Source organism: Pyrus communis, chromosome 1, assembly GCF_041283825.1.
Source record: "Pyrus communis isolate YQ-2024b chromosome 1, ASM4128382v1, whole genome shotgun sequence".
In the NCBI taxonomy this organism is placed as follows: domain Eukaryota; kingdom Viridiplantae; phylum Streptophyta; class Magnoliopsida; order Rosales; family Rosaceae; genus Pyrus; species Pyrus communis.
This window is the reverse complement of record NC_142565.1, coordinates 19,276,836-19,292,047: the sequence shown is the minus strand read 5'-3', so window position 1 is coordinate 19,292,047 and position 15,212 is coordinate 19,276,836. Positions and strand designations below refer to the sequence as shown.

The 15,212-nt window shown below is 38.3% G+C and overlaps 1 protein-coding gene and 1 pseudogene across 1 annotated transcript; both read left to right on the top strand.

Annotated features, from left to right (window-relative positions):
• Positions 1-7,536: 7,536 nt before the first annotated feature.
• Positions 7,537-8,175, top strand: LOC148699321 (putative mannitol dehydrogenase 1 pseudogene; annotated as a pseudogene).
• Positions 8,176-8,231: 56 nt separating this feature from the next.
• Positions 8,232-14,959, top strand: LOC137721438 (putative cinnamyl alcohol dehydrogenase 9). The gene is made up of 2 exons (XM_088684595.1): positions 8,232-8,385; positions 14,760-14,959. The coding sequence occupies exons 1-2, from the start codon at positions 8,238-8,240 to the stop codon at positions 14,957-14,959; spliced, it is 348 nt and encodes a 115-aa protein (XP_088540721.1). The 5' UTR covers positions 8,232-8,237.
• The last annotated feature ends 253 nt before the right edge of the window (positions 14,960-15,212 follow it).

The following is a 15,212-nucleotide window of genomic DNA, read 5'->3' as shown; positions in this document are numbered from 1 at the left end:
CTCCTCTAGAGCGTTATAAAGCTTGAATTTTTAATCTCCACTTCTGGAGAGTTGAATCATTGGAACCTATAATTTTATCATGCTTTAGACAAGAGACACAACACACAATATAATTGCCATGTACATAGACTGTCCTTTTGGGACTTGAATCCATACAGCGACTATCATGCTTAGGCATGCAACAATTTAGCAGTGCTATGTCCATGGATATTCTTATTGAGATTAATCCATATGACATCTTTATAACTTATTAATACATTTGGTAATTAATAAGTAATTTTCAACAATTGGATTACCTTTTTGTACATCATTTGAATGATATAAACTGATGAGACAAAATAATTTGTTGAATCCGTTCTCATCATTTGGCCATTGTAGACTCAGGTAAAGTTTGAGGTGCATGTGAGTATGACTCCCATCATTGAGCTTTGGTCTTCCATTCAATTGGCCACCCTTTCATTTTCTCCCTTTGACCTTCTATGCATTCATCGTTGATCCTTCAACTTCATACTTGTGTATAACAGGACTGGTGCGCAACCCTTGAGCATCGGCTTATGCAGCCAAATGGTTAAGGACAAGTATTATTTTTCATTAGAAAATGAAAATAAAAGTGGTCGGACCATAATGAAGAAGAGGCCAACGATGTTTTAATCTGAGCTAAAATCTTTTTGTATAAAAAATTTTCAATTCGACCTCGCTCAAGCCGAATAAAGGATTATCTCTAAATATTCTTGACTTGGCAAAATCTTTTTGATTTTTGGCCGCCAAATGCGCTGAGTTATTATCCCCGGAGCATAATTACTTTGCTAATTTCAAATTTTATCTCAAACAACTTAGCCGAACATGATTGCTCCATATCGAGGGTATCAATGATAAATGTATCAAAATGACATGGCTTCTTCATTTGAAGTTGTGTTTTGGCTTTGGTCGTCATCTAAGCATTTATTCGATGAATCACCTTTTGAGTCATTTTTTATATTTGGCATAGAAACTTGAATATTTTCTTCCAGGCCAACCATATTTTCCTTTTCAAATGACAAAACAAGTCGCCTAACTCTTTCCTTGGCCGAATTGACAATCTTCATAGGTTGAAGCTTGATTGTGGCCAGATTAGAAAATTGAACCCCGGCTTTTCGATCTAACCAAACTTCGAACGAAATTGACTTGTATGCAAAAACAAAAGGAAAAAAGTTTCCTCATCTAGGCACGCATTAAAACGGGCTTTATCTTCTTTGAACCATTGTTCTTACAGGGCGCTATAAGCTTTCACTTTTATCATTTGGGAGAAAGATTGTTTTCTTTTCTTCATGTGCATCATGTTTCGCCTCATGCTGAATTTAGAGGTCATCCAAATTCATAATATAGGAATATCATATAAGCTTCGTAGTATTAGCAGGCAGTAGATCCCACCAGGTGTGCCAAAATGTTGCCCCAAAAAACTACCAAGACTACGTGCTGCGTAGACCGAGCAATGACTGCATCTTTCTTGTGAATGAGGGCATGCCAACTCACAACCAAACTTGATCGAGCGAGTAAAATAGATGTGGTGTGGCAGTGTCGAATGCGCTGCTGACTTCTCTTCTCGAGCAATCACGACAGTGGAAGAACACATCTCGGCCTTGTGTTTTAGAACCTAAAGACGAGGTTACTAGATCATTGCGAAGTTAAATAACTGGTTCGAGTTTCACTGTGCTGAACACGGGGTAATCTCATGACACATCACTTTGTGGAGAAGCTAATGAGATGACCTCTTTATAAGAAAGAGTTGGAAATTCTTCGCCTGTTGAGACTTAGATAGATAACCAAATAACCATAAGCAGTGCTGTTAATCCAAACTAATGATGTCGACGGTTGTCGATACAATGCTGTTAATCCAGACTGAAAATGTGTTGACAGGAAGGTCATGATATTTAGTATTCTCTCAGGGTGTGAGAAAAGTTCGTGTAGAGCGAGATCATGTGTAAAACGTTTGTTTGTTTGTTGAATTAAAGGGTTTTTTTTCTCGTTGCAGAGCAACTTCTATTTATAGGATGGCTATAATTTGGTGATAAGTTATGGGAAGTGTTATTGGCATTCCAAAAATCTCATCTATACTCCTCACAAATATATTTTTCTTTCCAAATATAAAAAATTTAGAATGTATAATAAAAATTTTAGAGTATCAATAACAATTTCCTAAGTTCCAAAGCTAATTCGAAGTGCAGCACGCTCCCAGAGCTTTATCCCATTTTACTGTCTGATTATCTGATGCCCAAGTTCAGATAATATTTCAAAACAAATCACATTGGGGGCTACGTGCCTGATGAGATTTACTTCCCTTTTCGAATGAGATTTTAGGCTTGATAAAGTCCATCTGCTCATTCTTTCTTTGCCTCATATGTTGCATGCATATCCACATAAGAAGAATCTCAAACACACTTAAATGTGCTACTCACCATCCCCTGTAGTCTTCTTGGAGATTGCACATGTGCTTATCACCAAACCATTAGCACAAGCTAATCCTCAGCCCATCCATTCGTAACTAAACAATATTTGGCAGCTTAAAGATGATTAGGAACTCCTACTCAAAACTCTTAATGTTTTAATCATAGAGTTTTATGCTTATGATTAGAGTCGTTCATATTATAAATCACACTGTAAAGATCATTTGTGCAAAAAATAAATTAAAACTAAGGTTGTTTAGTCAATCTATTGTAGTAAATACATAGACGGTTCGTAATGCTTTTATCAATATTGTTCACTTGTTTTTAAACAGTTTGATGACTAAACGACCTTAGTTTTAATTAATGTTTTGCAGAGACGATCTTTATAGAATGATTTATAATATGAACAGTTCTAATTATAAACACGAAGTTCCATCAATTGACAACGAACAATTTTGAGATATTTTAAGTAGGAGTTCTCACTCATCTTTGAGTAGCCAAGTATTGTTCTTCTTAACCTATACAATTTTTATCCAGCAACGGAATGCACAGCATGGATGATCATTATCTTGCTGTTGAAAATGTTTAAGATGATTTTATACAACATTAAAAGATGGAAAGTGTTATTGGCACTCAAAAAATCTTATTGTACACTCCTCACATGTGTATTTTTCTTTCCTAATATAGAAAGTTTGGAGTGTAGAATGAGATTTTTGGAGTGCTAATAACAATTCCCTAAAAGATAATGATTATGATTGAAAATCACAACATTATCCTTCAATAATCACATTAGAATAATTATTAGAACAACTCTCACATCCAACAGTCTAAAACACCATTCATTCAACGACCTCGATTGCTTCGGTCATTCATGTAATATTTGGTACAAACAATTTTAAAGCGGAATTCAATTTTTTATTTTATAAAATCAATAAAAAAGTTAATTGAACAACCGCTCCTATTTTTTCATTATCTATTAGTAAACCTAAGTAAAATATTAGAATAATTCTCCTTCCTTTCAGATTCACGAAACTCATGTATATTCTTTTAAATAAATTGACATTTTATTACAAGGATGTTAACTGTTACCAAATTCGTTGATTTGTGCAATACCTATAGGCGACTCATAATCTCTAAATTTAAATGAGTATTTGCAAGATGATCTCTACTTGATGGTTAAAAAAATAAATAGTTTCGACTGTAAAATTATATGGTAAAATGCCCAGTCTTAGGACTCAGGTTGGATTATAACATTATGGGCTGAAAACTATCGGGCTATGAAATCGCCATTGGGCTGAAAATCGCAACCTTCAACTAGAGTTATCTTTTCTCAGCCTCAACAACCTAGTTAGTGGCTGACCATTACATGGCGTAGCCTAAATCTCCTTCTTTAATAAAATATTTGCACAATGTAACAAAAATAGGATGTATAAGAAAATTCAAAATTGTATCTCCAAAATGTAACACAAATAGAATTGTATTACCAATAAAGAAAGAAATACAATATTTCTTTTAGGAAAAATCAAAGAAGATCCAGGACAAAATACCCAGAAAAAGAAGAGCATTTATTCTAGACTTTTCACTTGTCCTCTATTTAAGCGGGTACATTGAGTGAGTGGCCACGTCCCTGCATTTTCATGGTGTAGCAGTGCTTGTCAGTGGCAGAGACCAGAGAGAGAGAGAGGGGGGGGGGGAGAGAGAGAGAGAAGGGAGAGTGAGACAAAGAAGAAAATGGCAAAATCACCAGAACAAGAACACCCACAGAAGGCTTTTGGGTGGGCTGCCAGAGACTCTTCTGGAATACTTTCCCCATTTCGTTTCTCCAGAAGGTATATTTTCCCTTTGTTTTTTTAACTTTTTTTTATTATACATAGATGTAGGTATATCTCTCACCTTCTCTTTTTTTTTTTTCATAAATATTACATTACCATTTTTTAATATAAAAGGACAAGGTTGATCCAAAGTTCCAAACCAATCCTGCAAAATGATCTTGGTTAGAAGACTATATTAAAAATTTGAGATCTTTGTTTGGCTTATAATTTAATATTTTTATTTTTATTTTGTAGCTTAATAATATTCTATGCGGTTTGAGATTTGACCAGGAGTGGCTCCTATATCAATGTCATCTGGCATGCAGCCTTTTTTTTCTAATATTTATTTTATCGTTTATTTGTTATAAGTTGTGTGGCATGGTCATCTTTGCTTGTGTGGTGTGGTTATCTTTGCTTGGTCATCTTTACCTAGGGTTTACATCCTCTTAGTAATTAATTTAACAAAATTTATTGTTTGACAAAAAGCAAATGTTTGAAAACCAAACTTTAAAATTAAATTTGTAAATCAAATGATTTGTCATCAATAAGAAATAAACAAGTTAATCAACATTTACGTAATAATTCAATCATCAACAACCTCATCATTTACAAAATTTAGTTTAAAATTTTGTCTCATTAACATTACCCTCTTTTTTTTTTTTTTTTAATTTACTTTTTTTATTTTTTAAGGGTAGAGGAGTGTGCTAAGCCTTACAATGAGTTAGCATTAATTTGGTTCAAATTCGCTTTTAGCGAGAATCGAACCTAAGACGTCTCACTTACAAATGAAAAGAAATATTATTAGACCGTAATATTAAGCGACGAGTAGCCTAGCATTACCCTCTTTGCTTTGCTTTTGGAAATGCTATACTCAATTAAAAGCCCTTGAGTCATTAAAAATGGCTGCATTGAATTCAATATTTTTTTTTTTCAACTAGAAGATATTGCATGTAATTGAGAAAATAATTTCAAATTTTCTCATGTGTTTTCTTAACTTAATTGTCAGAATATGAGTATGAAGGTCATTGTTATTGCCGGTTGATTCAAATTGGTGTATAAAAGTTTTATGAAAAGGTGATTACTTTGTTTGAATTTACATGATATTGGACTATTATGTAAACTACCTTTTACCACTTATAATTTGATAAGGAAATTTTTTTGGTCTTCTATGTGAATTATAATAGAAGAATCATATGGATTGTTGAGTAAGTGTAGCACATACAATCTATTTGTACTATCTTTCTAATAAAGGTGAGGTCCACAAACACATGTCGCTCCCACCTCTATTAGGGAGATGATATAAATGATGGTACTGCTCTCATAGCACGTAAGAATAATAATTTTTATGGATTGTTTATCTATATAAGTAGTGGTCACTGCTCTCATAGCATGTAAGAATAGCATTTCTTTATGGATTGTTTGTCTATATAAATAGTGGCCACTACTCTCATAGCAAAACATGCTCTTTATTGGACTTAGACCAATTATAAGTTGAGCATATTTTTCTACAAGAGAGGAGAAGTTTACTACTGAAGTCAACTATGACTTCATCTTCTTCGTTTGTTAAGTCAAATTTATTTCTTACACTTACAAGTGAGAAAATTAACAAATTAAACTCTTTCTGTTGTTGCCTTCAAATTAAACTTACATTTATGTTACTCTCCGGTAATATTTTTTTTATTTTGTTTTGATACAAGCAATATTCATTTTCTAGTTTAAGCTAATCTGAACTACGTATAAAGATTTGAACTCGGATGTGTACGCGAACAACATTCGCTCTAGGCAATGTGGTTTCCCCGCGTCTTCCACAAATGGTTGTTTCTAAAAATAAAATGCAAAACTCTGAATCTTTTAATGTAGTTAATATTAAAGATAGAAGCTGGGGCTTGATGAAGGGTATCACTCGCTAAGTGATAAATGTTGTTTTACCAAAACATACCGACACAAATAGTGATAACAACTGAGGTGATGATGTTTATGTCTATTGTAGGGAAAATGCTGATGATGATGTAACAATTAAGGTCCTCTTCTGTGGGGTTTTCCATTCAGACTTACATTCTGCCACGAACGAATGGGGTTTCACCAACTTCCCTGTTGTGCCGGGGTATTTAGTTAACTCAGATCACCCTGTAAATTTCTCCAATTATATCTGATGGCAATGTGGTTTCATTAATCGCAAAACCGAGCACAATGGTATTTTAGAATTCATACAGTTGATCCCACTTTCTAGGATAAGGCTGTGCTATTGTTGTTGTATATCTCATGGCTTTGATTTTTTTGTCTACAACAACAACAACAACAACAACAACAAAACCTTATCCCACTAAATGGGGTCGGCTATATGAATCCTAAAACGCCACTGCGCACGGTTTTGTGTCATGACTTCCATTAGATCCAAGTAGTCCAAGTCTTTTCTTAGAGTCTTTTTCCAGGTCTTCTTAGGTCTTTCTCTACCCCTTTGACCCTGAACCTTAGTCTTATAGTCACATCTTCTAACCGGAGTGTCTGTAGGTCTTAGTTTCACGTGTCCAAACCACCTTAACTGATTTTCTATCATCTTATCTTCAATTTCGACTACTCCTAATTTACCTCCGATATCCTTGTTCCTAATCGTGTCATTTCTCGTGTGCCCACACATCCAACGAAGCATTCTCATCTCCGCTACACTCATTTTGTGTACGTGTTGATGCTTCATTGTCTGTAGGTCTTTGAAGATTTTTTGTGGTAAAATTTATTGAAGCGTCGCATGTTCTGTTATGTTTTACATCACCTGACCATTTAGAATTCACCTACTTAGAATCTTAGATAAATGAATTTCATTATATTGGATTGATTGGAGAACAGCAGTATATATGAAATGATAATAGGTGATTGCCACTCTTGCAGAATATCAGCTTAGCATGCATATTACCGTTAATTAATATTTTTCATCTAAAAATGGTTGTGTTTTCTGACCAAATATCATCTTAAAAGTTGCATTGACGCGTCCGAATTGCTTGTGGATTCTATGCTTTTTTCAGCAAATCGTTTCTATTATTCTTAAAAAAGAAAAAACACTTTCCTTTATGCGGTTGAGATTTTCAGTTGATTTTGCAGGCATGAAATTGTTGGTGTTGTGACCAATACTGGGAACAATGTGGAGAAATTCAAAGTAGGAGATCGTGTAGGAGTTGGGGTCATAGTGGGTTCCTGCATGAAATGTGGTACTTGCCGAGGGCTTGGAGAATTACTGCCCTCAAGCAATATTAACCTATAACTCACACTATCATGACCGAACAAAAACTTATGGTGGTTATTCTGATATGATTGTTGTTCACCATCGCTATGTGCTCCGCTTTCCTGATAACTTACCCCCTGATGCGGGTGCACCACTTTTATGTGCTGGGATCACTTTGTACAGTCCAATGAAATATTATGGAATGACGGAGCCCGGAAAGCATTTGGGTGTGGCGGGACTTGGTGGGCTTGGTCACATCGCTGTGAAGATTGGTAAGGCATTTGGTTTGAAAGTGACTGTCATAAGTTCCTCCCCAGCAAAGGAGGATGAGGCAATTAAGACACTTGGGGCTGATTCTTTTCTTCTTTTAAGTGACCCTGCCAAATTGAAGGTAATGATAAACAATAAAAAATTGAAAATATATGTAATGTGTGTGTTTCAGTGTATTTCGATGTGTACATATGCGTGTGTGTGTTTTTGTATGGACGTTCACCTTTAGTTAAAAGACGGACGTCATGCAGAGAACAACTGTGAATATTTATATCACAACAAAGATTACTGCGAATGTGAGAACGAAACAAAGCTCTTTGATACGACAATCTAAAGGCACTGTTCTCTTGAATTTCAAAAACCAATCTATAAGGAAAAGAAAGAATTGATTGTGCTGCGTGTTCTGCAGATGGATGCCACAATGTTCTTATGGTTCCTCTTCTCAGAATACTAGAAAGGGTTTAGTCCATTTCCTAATTACTTGTACTAAATTTTTGCTTAACTACTCAGGAAGCAATGGGTAGTATGGATTATATCGTTGACACAGTGTCTGCAGTTCATGCCCTGGCTCCATTAATCGGTCTACTGAAGCTGAACGGGAAGCTGGTCACCGTGGGTTTGCCCGACAAGCCCCTGGAGTTGCCTATCTTCCCTTTAGTTTTGGGTATGGTTTTACAACAACTTGACTGTTTCTCTTATAAATTATCTTCTGATAGAATTTGCATTTTTCTTTTGTATATAGGAAAGGATATACCACTTAGTGGGATGAGGCTTTATTGTTGTTTTGAATAGGAAAGGATATAGATGTGCAAATTTAACCTGCTTTCCAGGCTTATTTCTGGAGAAAGATAAAATGTTAAATGTGGATGCAAATTTCTTCCCCCATTACTCTTGGACAAAATTGCACCTACAAAACAAATAACATCTTAGGTCAAGGCCAAGAGCCTCACGCGCCCACGATGAATTGTTGGGGGGGGGGGAGGCTTTGGCTGAAGAACTTCCAATGCCAAAGTTAGAATTTAGAGAGAAAAATTGATTGGAGACTTTTGAGTATTTAGCAAGAGTGTAGACCTAGGTTTTTAGAGAAAATGGGGTAGTATATATAGGGCATGGGGGGAGAAGGTGGCCGGGCATTTGTGGTGTTTTTTATTAGCCATTAATAGATTAATTAGGTAATAAATCTATTAATTAGCTAATTAACATAATTTAAAAGGCATGTTTTGGAGGTTACCTTGTGGAGAAGATGGATGAAATAGGTTTTGAATAAATACCTATTTTGGGCACTTTTGACTTGATTGTGGGATGATTGTCTACTACTCGCGCATGGGAATTTCGGTGCTCCTCAAGGGTAATTTTGTCATTTTTGCCCAAAAATCCATGTGTCATCTCTTGATTATTTTTGGCTCCACAAATGCCTCCACACCTGCTGGGCTGCTCGTAGGAAAGGGCAGTAGGTGTAGAGATCTCCAACTTTGATGCAGATTCTCTCTTGGACTTGGAATTAGATTCTTCGAGGAAAGGGAAATAAATCACCTTCAAAGCCTATTTAAGCCTACCTTAAGTAAGGGATTAAATCAACTTTGGAGGGCAATTATTTATCCCTACAAGAAAGAGAGAAAGCTAGAGGATATTTGTTCCCTCTCCCCTAGCACTCTTCTTTGCTTGCCCGTGCAAAGAACCGTCTTCCATTGATTTCTTTGTCTTCTTCACGCTACACAAACATAAGAAAAACTTAGTTCTCCTTGTCTTCTTCTTGGGAGGTGCTGCCACGGGGCAGTCGTCGGGGTGGTGCAGTACGTCAGCAGGCAGGGGGTCAGGAGTCGGCTTGGTGTGGCAAGGGCCATTACTTATGCTGCTTGGCTTGATTGAAGCCAAGGATTGGCTCGGCATGGGTCGAGGAAGTGGCGTGGGCATCTGGGCTACTTGCCAAAAATGAGGAAACTGCTTAAGTTTGATTTCTTAGTTGCCGTAAATGGAACAGTCAAGGATGGAGTTGCCAAGATCGGAGCTGCTGAAGATGAACTGTCGGATGAATGAACTATTAAGTGCAAAAGTGGCTGCTACCCTTTGACCATTTGTTATCGAGTTGATCTTCAAGTATTCGATCTTTTGAGCTATGTGGCCTTCTCGCACTGGAGAGCTTACCCAGATGGGTGTCAGAGAATTAGTTTACCCTCTCGCACTGGAGAGCAATTAGTTTATCCTTTCGCATTGGAGAGCAATTAGTTTATCCTCTCGCACTAGAGAGCAAACCCATATCGGTGTCGAGGAGTTGGTTTAGCTTCTCGCACTGGAGAGTAATTAGTTTATCCTCTTGCATTGGAGAGCAAACCCATATGGGTGTCGGGAAATTGGTTTACCCTCTCGCACTAGAGAGCAATTAGTTTATCCTCTCGCACTGGAGAGCAGACCTATATGGGTGTCGGGAAATTGGTTTACCCTCTCGCACTGGAGAACGATTAGTTTATCTTCTCGCATTGGGAGCAAATCCATATGGGTGTCAGGGAATTGGTTTACCCTCTCACACTGGAGAGTAATTAGTTTATCATCTCACAGGAGAGCTTACCCAGATGGGTGTCGGGGCATTGGTTTACCCTATCGCATTGAAGAGCAATTAGTTTACCCTCTCGCACTGGAGAGCATGAAAGTCGTTGTCGTGAGTGTAGTTGAGGAAAGCTGGACTACTGGGACAATCGAAATAATCCTTAGCCTGCGAGGTCATGTTTGGCGATCTGCTTGAGACTTTGAACACCTTATGGACCTCGCGTAAGGGTGTAAGTGCAGTGAACTGCTTCTAGAATTATTGTGCCATCATTAGGTGTTTCGTCATGTACCCTTTTGAGGCTTGGTTGACACGTGCCACAAGGCAAGATCGACATGGTTGAGAGCCGTGGTGCAGGATTGGCACAGTTGTGAGCCATGGTGATAGATCAATGGCTGCCGGGAGTCGTGGAGTAGACATGCATAACTGTGAAAACAAAGCTGGGGCTGGTTTGGGCCAGGTTATGCACAGCAGCAGGAATTGTCTGGAGTGTTTAGAAGAAGGCCTACCCCCGATTTTTGGTAGTTGGGCTGGTGTGTCCTTCTGGTACTCGTATACTGATGCGACGTAAAACAAGCACACAAATTAAAACCCTCTTTTGACAATTGTAGTATTTGTATAAGTAGGGATCGTTCTAAACCGGGGATTAGGAGGGATTGCTAATCTAAACTAAACTGACCTAAAAACATAAAAACTAAACTTTAAAACTCTAACTAAGGTTATATGACTCAAACAACCTTAAAAGATTCAAAACAGCTTCAAACAATCAAATTGACTCAAACTAGACACTAGGAATGACTTTGAATGAAAATTGATTTGATTATGACTTAAGACACTCATAAACACAAAATAACACAGATTCTAACCTAATTGACACTCAAAACAAAAGAGGGTTTTGGTTTTGACGAATTTGAACTAAAACAAGACAGAAACTAAACTAGACAAAGTTTGGTACGAATTTGGATTTCTGGATGGTTTGTGGGCTTAGCTAGAGGTTCCTTATCCACACATAACTTATATGAACATGAATTGATTTCCACTTACTCTTTTGTTGAATTATGAATGACAGTGCCCCAGATTAATCGTGTCAATCACTAATTAACCCTCAGATTTTCCTTTATTTATTGGATTGGATGACATCATTTGACAACCCAAAGCATTCTTCAAAAGTTCCTTACATGACATCATAATAGAGATACAATCAAAGATCATTATGTTATGTGAAAATCATAAGAATTGACAAAACATTCGTAACTATGACATCATGATACTCATGCTAGGAATTTAACTTAACGCGATCATGACTAGCAACCTTCACTGCTTGTGTATATAAGTTCCTAACGATTATGTGAAATTTCCTTATATTCTAGCATCAAATTCATGCATGCAAACTAAATGTGCACCCTTAATCAACATACAAGAATAAGTTCTGAATAAAACAAGTAAGCAAATTGCATTCACGATTCACAAATTCATAACTGGATTTAATGAATTCATATTGCATATAAAATCATGGCTTCAAAGTCTCCTCTAGCTAAAACAAGTTTAGCCTCTCATGTTCATAGCAAAAGAAACAAAATTGAATTTAAACATTGAAAACAAAAGATTGATTACACCTAAAACGCCTAGCGAATCAACTTGAATGCCCTACATGTTCAAGCTCTTTCTCTTTTTCTCCTTGCTGCAGCACATAGGTTAAGGGATGATTTTGGATGTGTTTCTGGGTTAGGAATGGATTTGGGTTGGTAAGGGGGTGTGGCAAAGTAAAGGGATGGTGTATGGATGTGTGGTTGAAGGTATGAATGTATGGGAATGGTGGAGAATGAGTGTAGGGTCCGGCAGAGTAGTGGGATGAATTAGGGGTGTGTAAAGATGGTGTATGGCATGACTGATCTCCAAAGGGTGTGGCCAAGGTTTATTAAAATAGCCAAGTATCTAAAACCCCTAGGGAAATAAGGTAAAGGTGCATCAGAAATTAAATGAGAAAAGGAAATAAAGTTTTATTAATGTCAAAGGATTTTTTTATTCTAAACCCACTAGGAAAAAGACTAAGTCAAAGTCAGAAATTAAAAGGAAAGGGAATATAGGGTGCAACAAAGGCAAAGGGAAAGAGGAAAGTTCTTAAATTAAAAAGGGAATGTGATTTGGTGCAGAAAATAGGAAAGGGAAGGTCTCCCTTGTGCGGCAAGGAAGGAGAATGGAAGGGGAAAGGGAAATGTGGTGCGGCAAGGGTTAGAATGGTGCAAGGAACCTTTGGTTTGTGTCCTAGAATGCATAGGAGACCTTCAATGTTGCTGGAACTTAGGGACATTTAGGATTAGGAAAGGTCAAACCAAAATAGGAAACCTTGGCTTAACTTTCCTACTTCAAGTAAGAATCCTCATTTGAGTAGGAATCATTCTTTGATTAGGAATCCTTTCTTGATTAGGAATCCTAACATCTTCAAGTCTTCAATTTCGTCCATTCCTTTTGCTCCAAGCATATGCTATCCATTCCAAGCCCAATTTTGCTCCAAAAGGCTCTAAAATGCACCTTATTGCTTCATAAGGCCTATTGACCTACAAACACACGAAAATAGCTTAAAATACTAAAATAACTAAGAACTAATTAAGTAAATGTAAGGAAACAAGCTAATTAAGTCGCATAAATACGCTCCTATCATATACCCCCAGCGTGTCATTAGGCTGAGCTGCTACATTTGTTGGAACAAAAGTAGTCTTTATATTCGGCAATCTATGTGGGGTAGTCCTGTCTGCTAGATCTTGTCATTGAAAGATGACTCGTTTATGTTGGTCATGTCTCATCAGAGAGCCTTGTTCATAGCTTTGTTGTGTGGGAAATTGCGCAATCGCTCGGTCAGGAGCCTTTCTACTTCTTCCTGAATTTGCCTTTGTTAGGGGTGGCAGAGCTCTCGGCCGACCCCGGTCATGACCTGCTAGTCTAGGCTGCTCTTCCACGTGTTCGGCTCGTCTATGCTATTGCTGCGGTGGGTGTGGTATGTTCTTAGCAGGCGAGTGGGTAACTCGCTAACTGTTGGTTGAACTTGAGCTGGATTGACTGACTGCTTCTCTCCGTCCATTGTGTTGCCTACTCCAATGTGAGATGGAGGATGCTCCTTACGAGCCTTGCCACAAATGAACACTTTGCCTGGAAGGTTGTTCATGTTGATTATTGGAGTGTGGCCCCAACCGTGAGTGTATGTTTGTCCGTGGGCTTAACTGAAAGTGCACGCTCCTCCACTCACTAAGATGGGAATATACGCTATCTCGCAGGTCTAGTCGGGAGTGTACTCTGTTAGAACGCTCGGTTCATGGCTGGTTAAGAGGCTGCTTACCGAGACGTTGGTGGAGAGGTTCGTCTGCCCTTGTCCTTCTTTGGGACACCTCGTTCGGGGCATGTTGGATCTCGGTTCGTTGTAAGAGTTGATTCACCAAGGTTGTCTGTTGTGCAAGGGCTTTCGTCAACTCTATGACTTGTCGAGACAAGTGTTGTTCACCATTTAGATTGGAAGGGCTTGGAAGGAATATGCCTCATTGAGCAGTGGAAGTGTGGTAGACTCCGGGAGCGAGATTTGAATTGGGAAATGTCAAATCCGCAGAGAAATGTGGTGAAAGTGCCCCCGGCTCGATGGTTAATCAGGATGGTTGAGACAGTCTTGGACCGATTTGGGCTGCTTGGAATGCAACGGGAGTAGGCTGGGCCATGGGAGGGGCTAGGCCGCAAGAGTAGGCTAGGTCGCGAGAGTAGGCTAGGCCATGAAAATGGGCTGCTCGATGGGAGCAGGCTGGGCCACAGGAGTGGGTTGCTTGGCGTAGATGCACGAGGGTGCTCGGCATGGGCTCGGCTTGGCAACGCATTGGGCGTGGAGTGACATGGCTTAGGCTATGGCCTTAGTGTCGTGAGCCGCCTTGGATGGCACAGCTCGGACCGTGGTGGTGACATTGTGGACCTCACCGCGGGTGGCTACCATGGTAGCCACTGCGGTGGTTCCCGTGGTGGAAACTCGTGGTGGTGGTGGCACTCCACCTATTGTCACAGTTTGTCTCGTGGATCGTTGTGGTCCCATCTCTTGAATGTTGAAATTTTCATTTGTTGAATTTTCTAAATTTCTAACCATTGTACTTCTCTTTTACGTTTTATCAAAGAATTTTTGCAAATAAAAAATTCTAATAATAAGAACATACAAAAAATCTACAAATGGACAAGAAAATAGAAAACCTTGGATGCGAGAGTCTTCTACGAGTGTGGGAGTCAACTCTCAATGAAAGCACCAATTTGTGGATGCAAATTTCTTCCTCCTTATTCTTGGACAAAATTGCACTTACAAAACAAATAGTAATTAACAAACTGCTTAATTTTATCTCTCTGGTGGTTTGTTTGGAACTTTGGTGCTTGTTACACCCATCCAGGGGTATAGTGAACATCGAGCGTTCTAGAAATATGAACTAATACTCAGTTTCCGTAATTTTTCTAATTAATCATGGCATGGCATTCAGGGCGGAAGCTTGTAGGGGGAAGTGACGTAGGAGGGGTGAAAGAGACGCAGGAGATGCTTGACTTCTGTGCCAAGCATAACATTACCTCAGACATCGAGCTGATTCGAATGGATTACATTAATACAGCAATGGAACGACTTGCCAAATCGGATGTCAGGTATCGGTTTGTGATCGATGTGGCAAACTCCCTGACTTTGTAGACTGTCTATGATGCCTAGACGGCTATGGTTTTGAGTTGCTGGTGATTAAAAATAAGCTATGTTTGGTAATGATTGGAAGTTTTCGGTGGAGGTAACATATCCTGGACACTTGGTGGTTGTGCCGGTCTAGTTATATTGATCTTCCGCCATTTTCGGTTTGATGTTTCTGAATCTGACGATAGCATATGAATAAACTTTCACCTGCTCCTTTTGCTATTATATTTCTTGTCTTTTTACTGCTTGGATTTTGTTG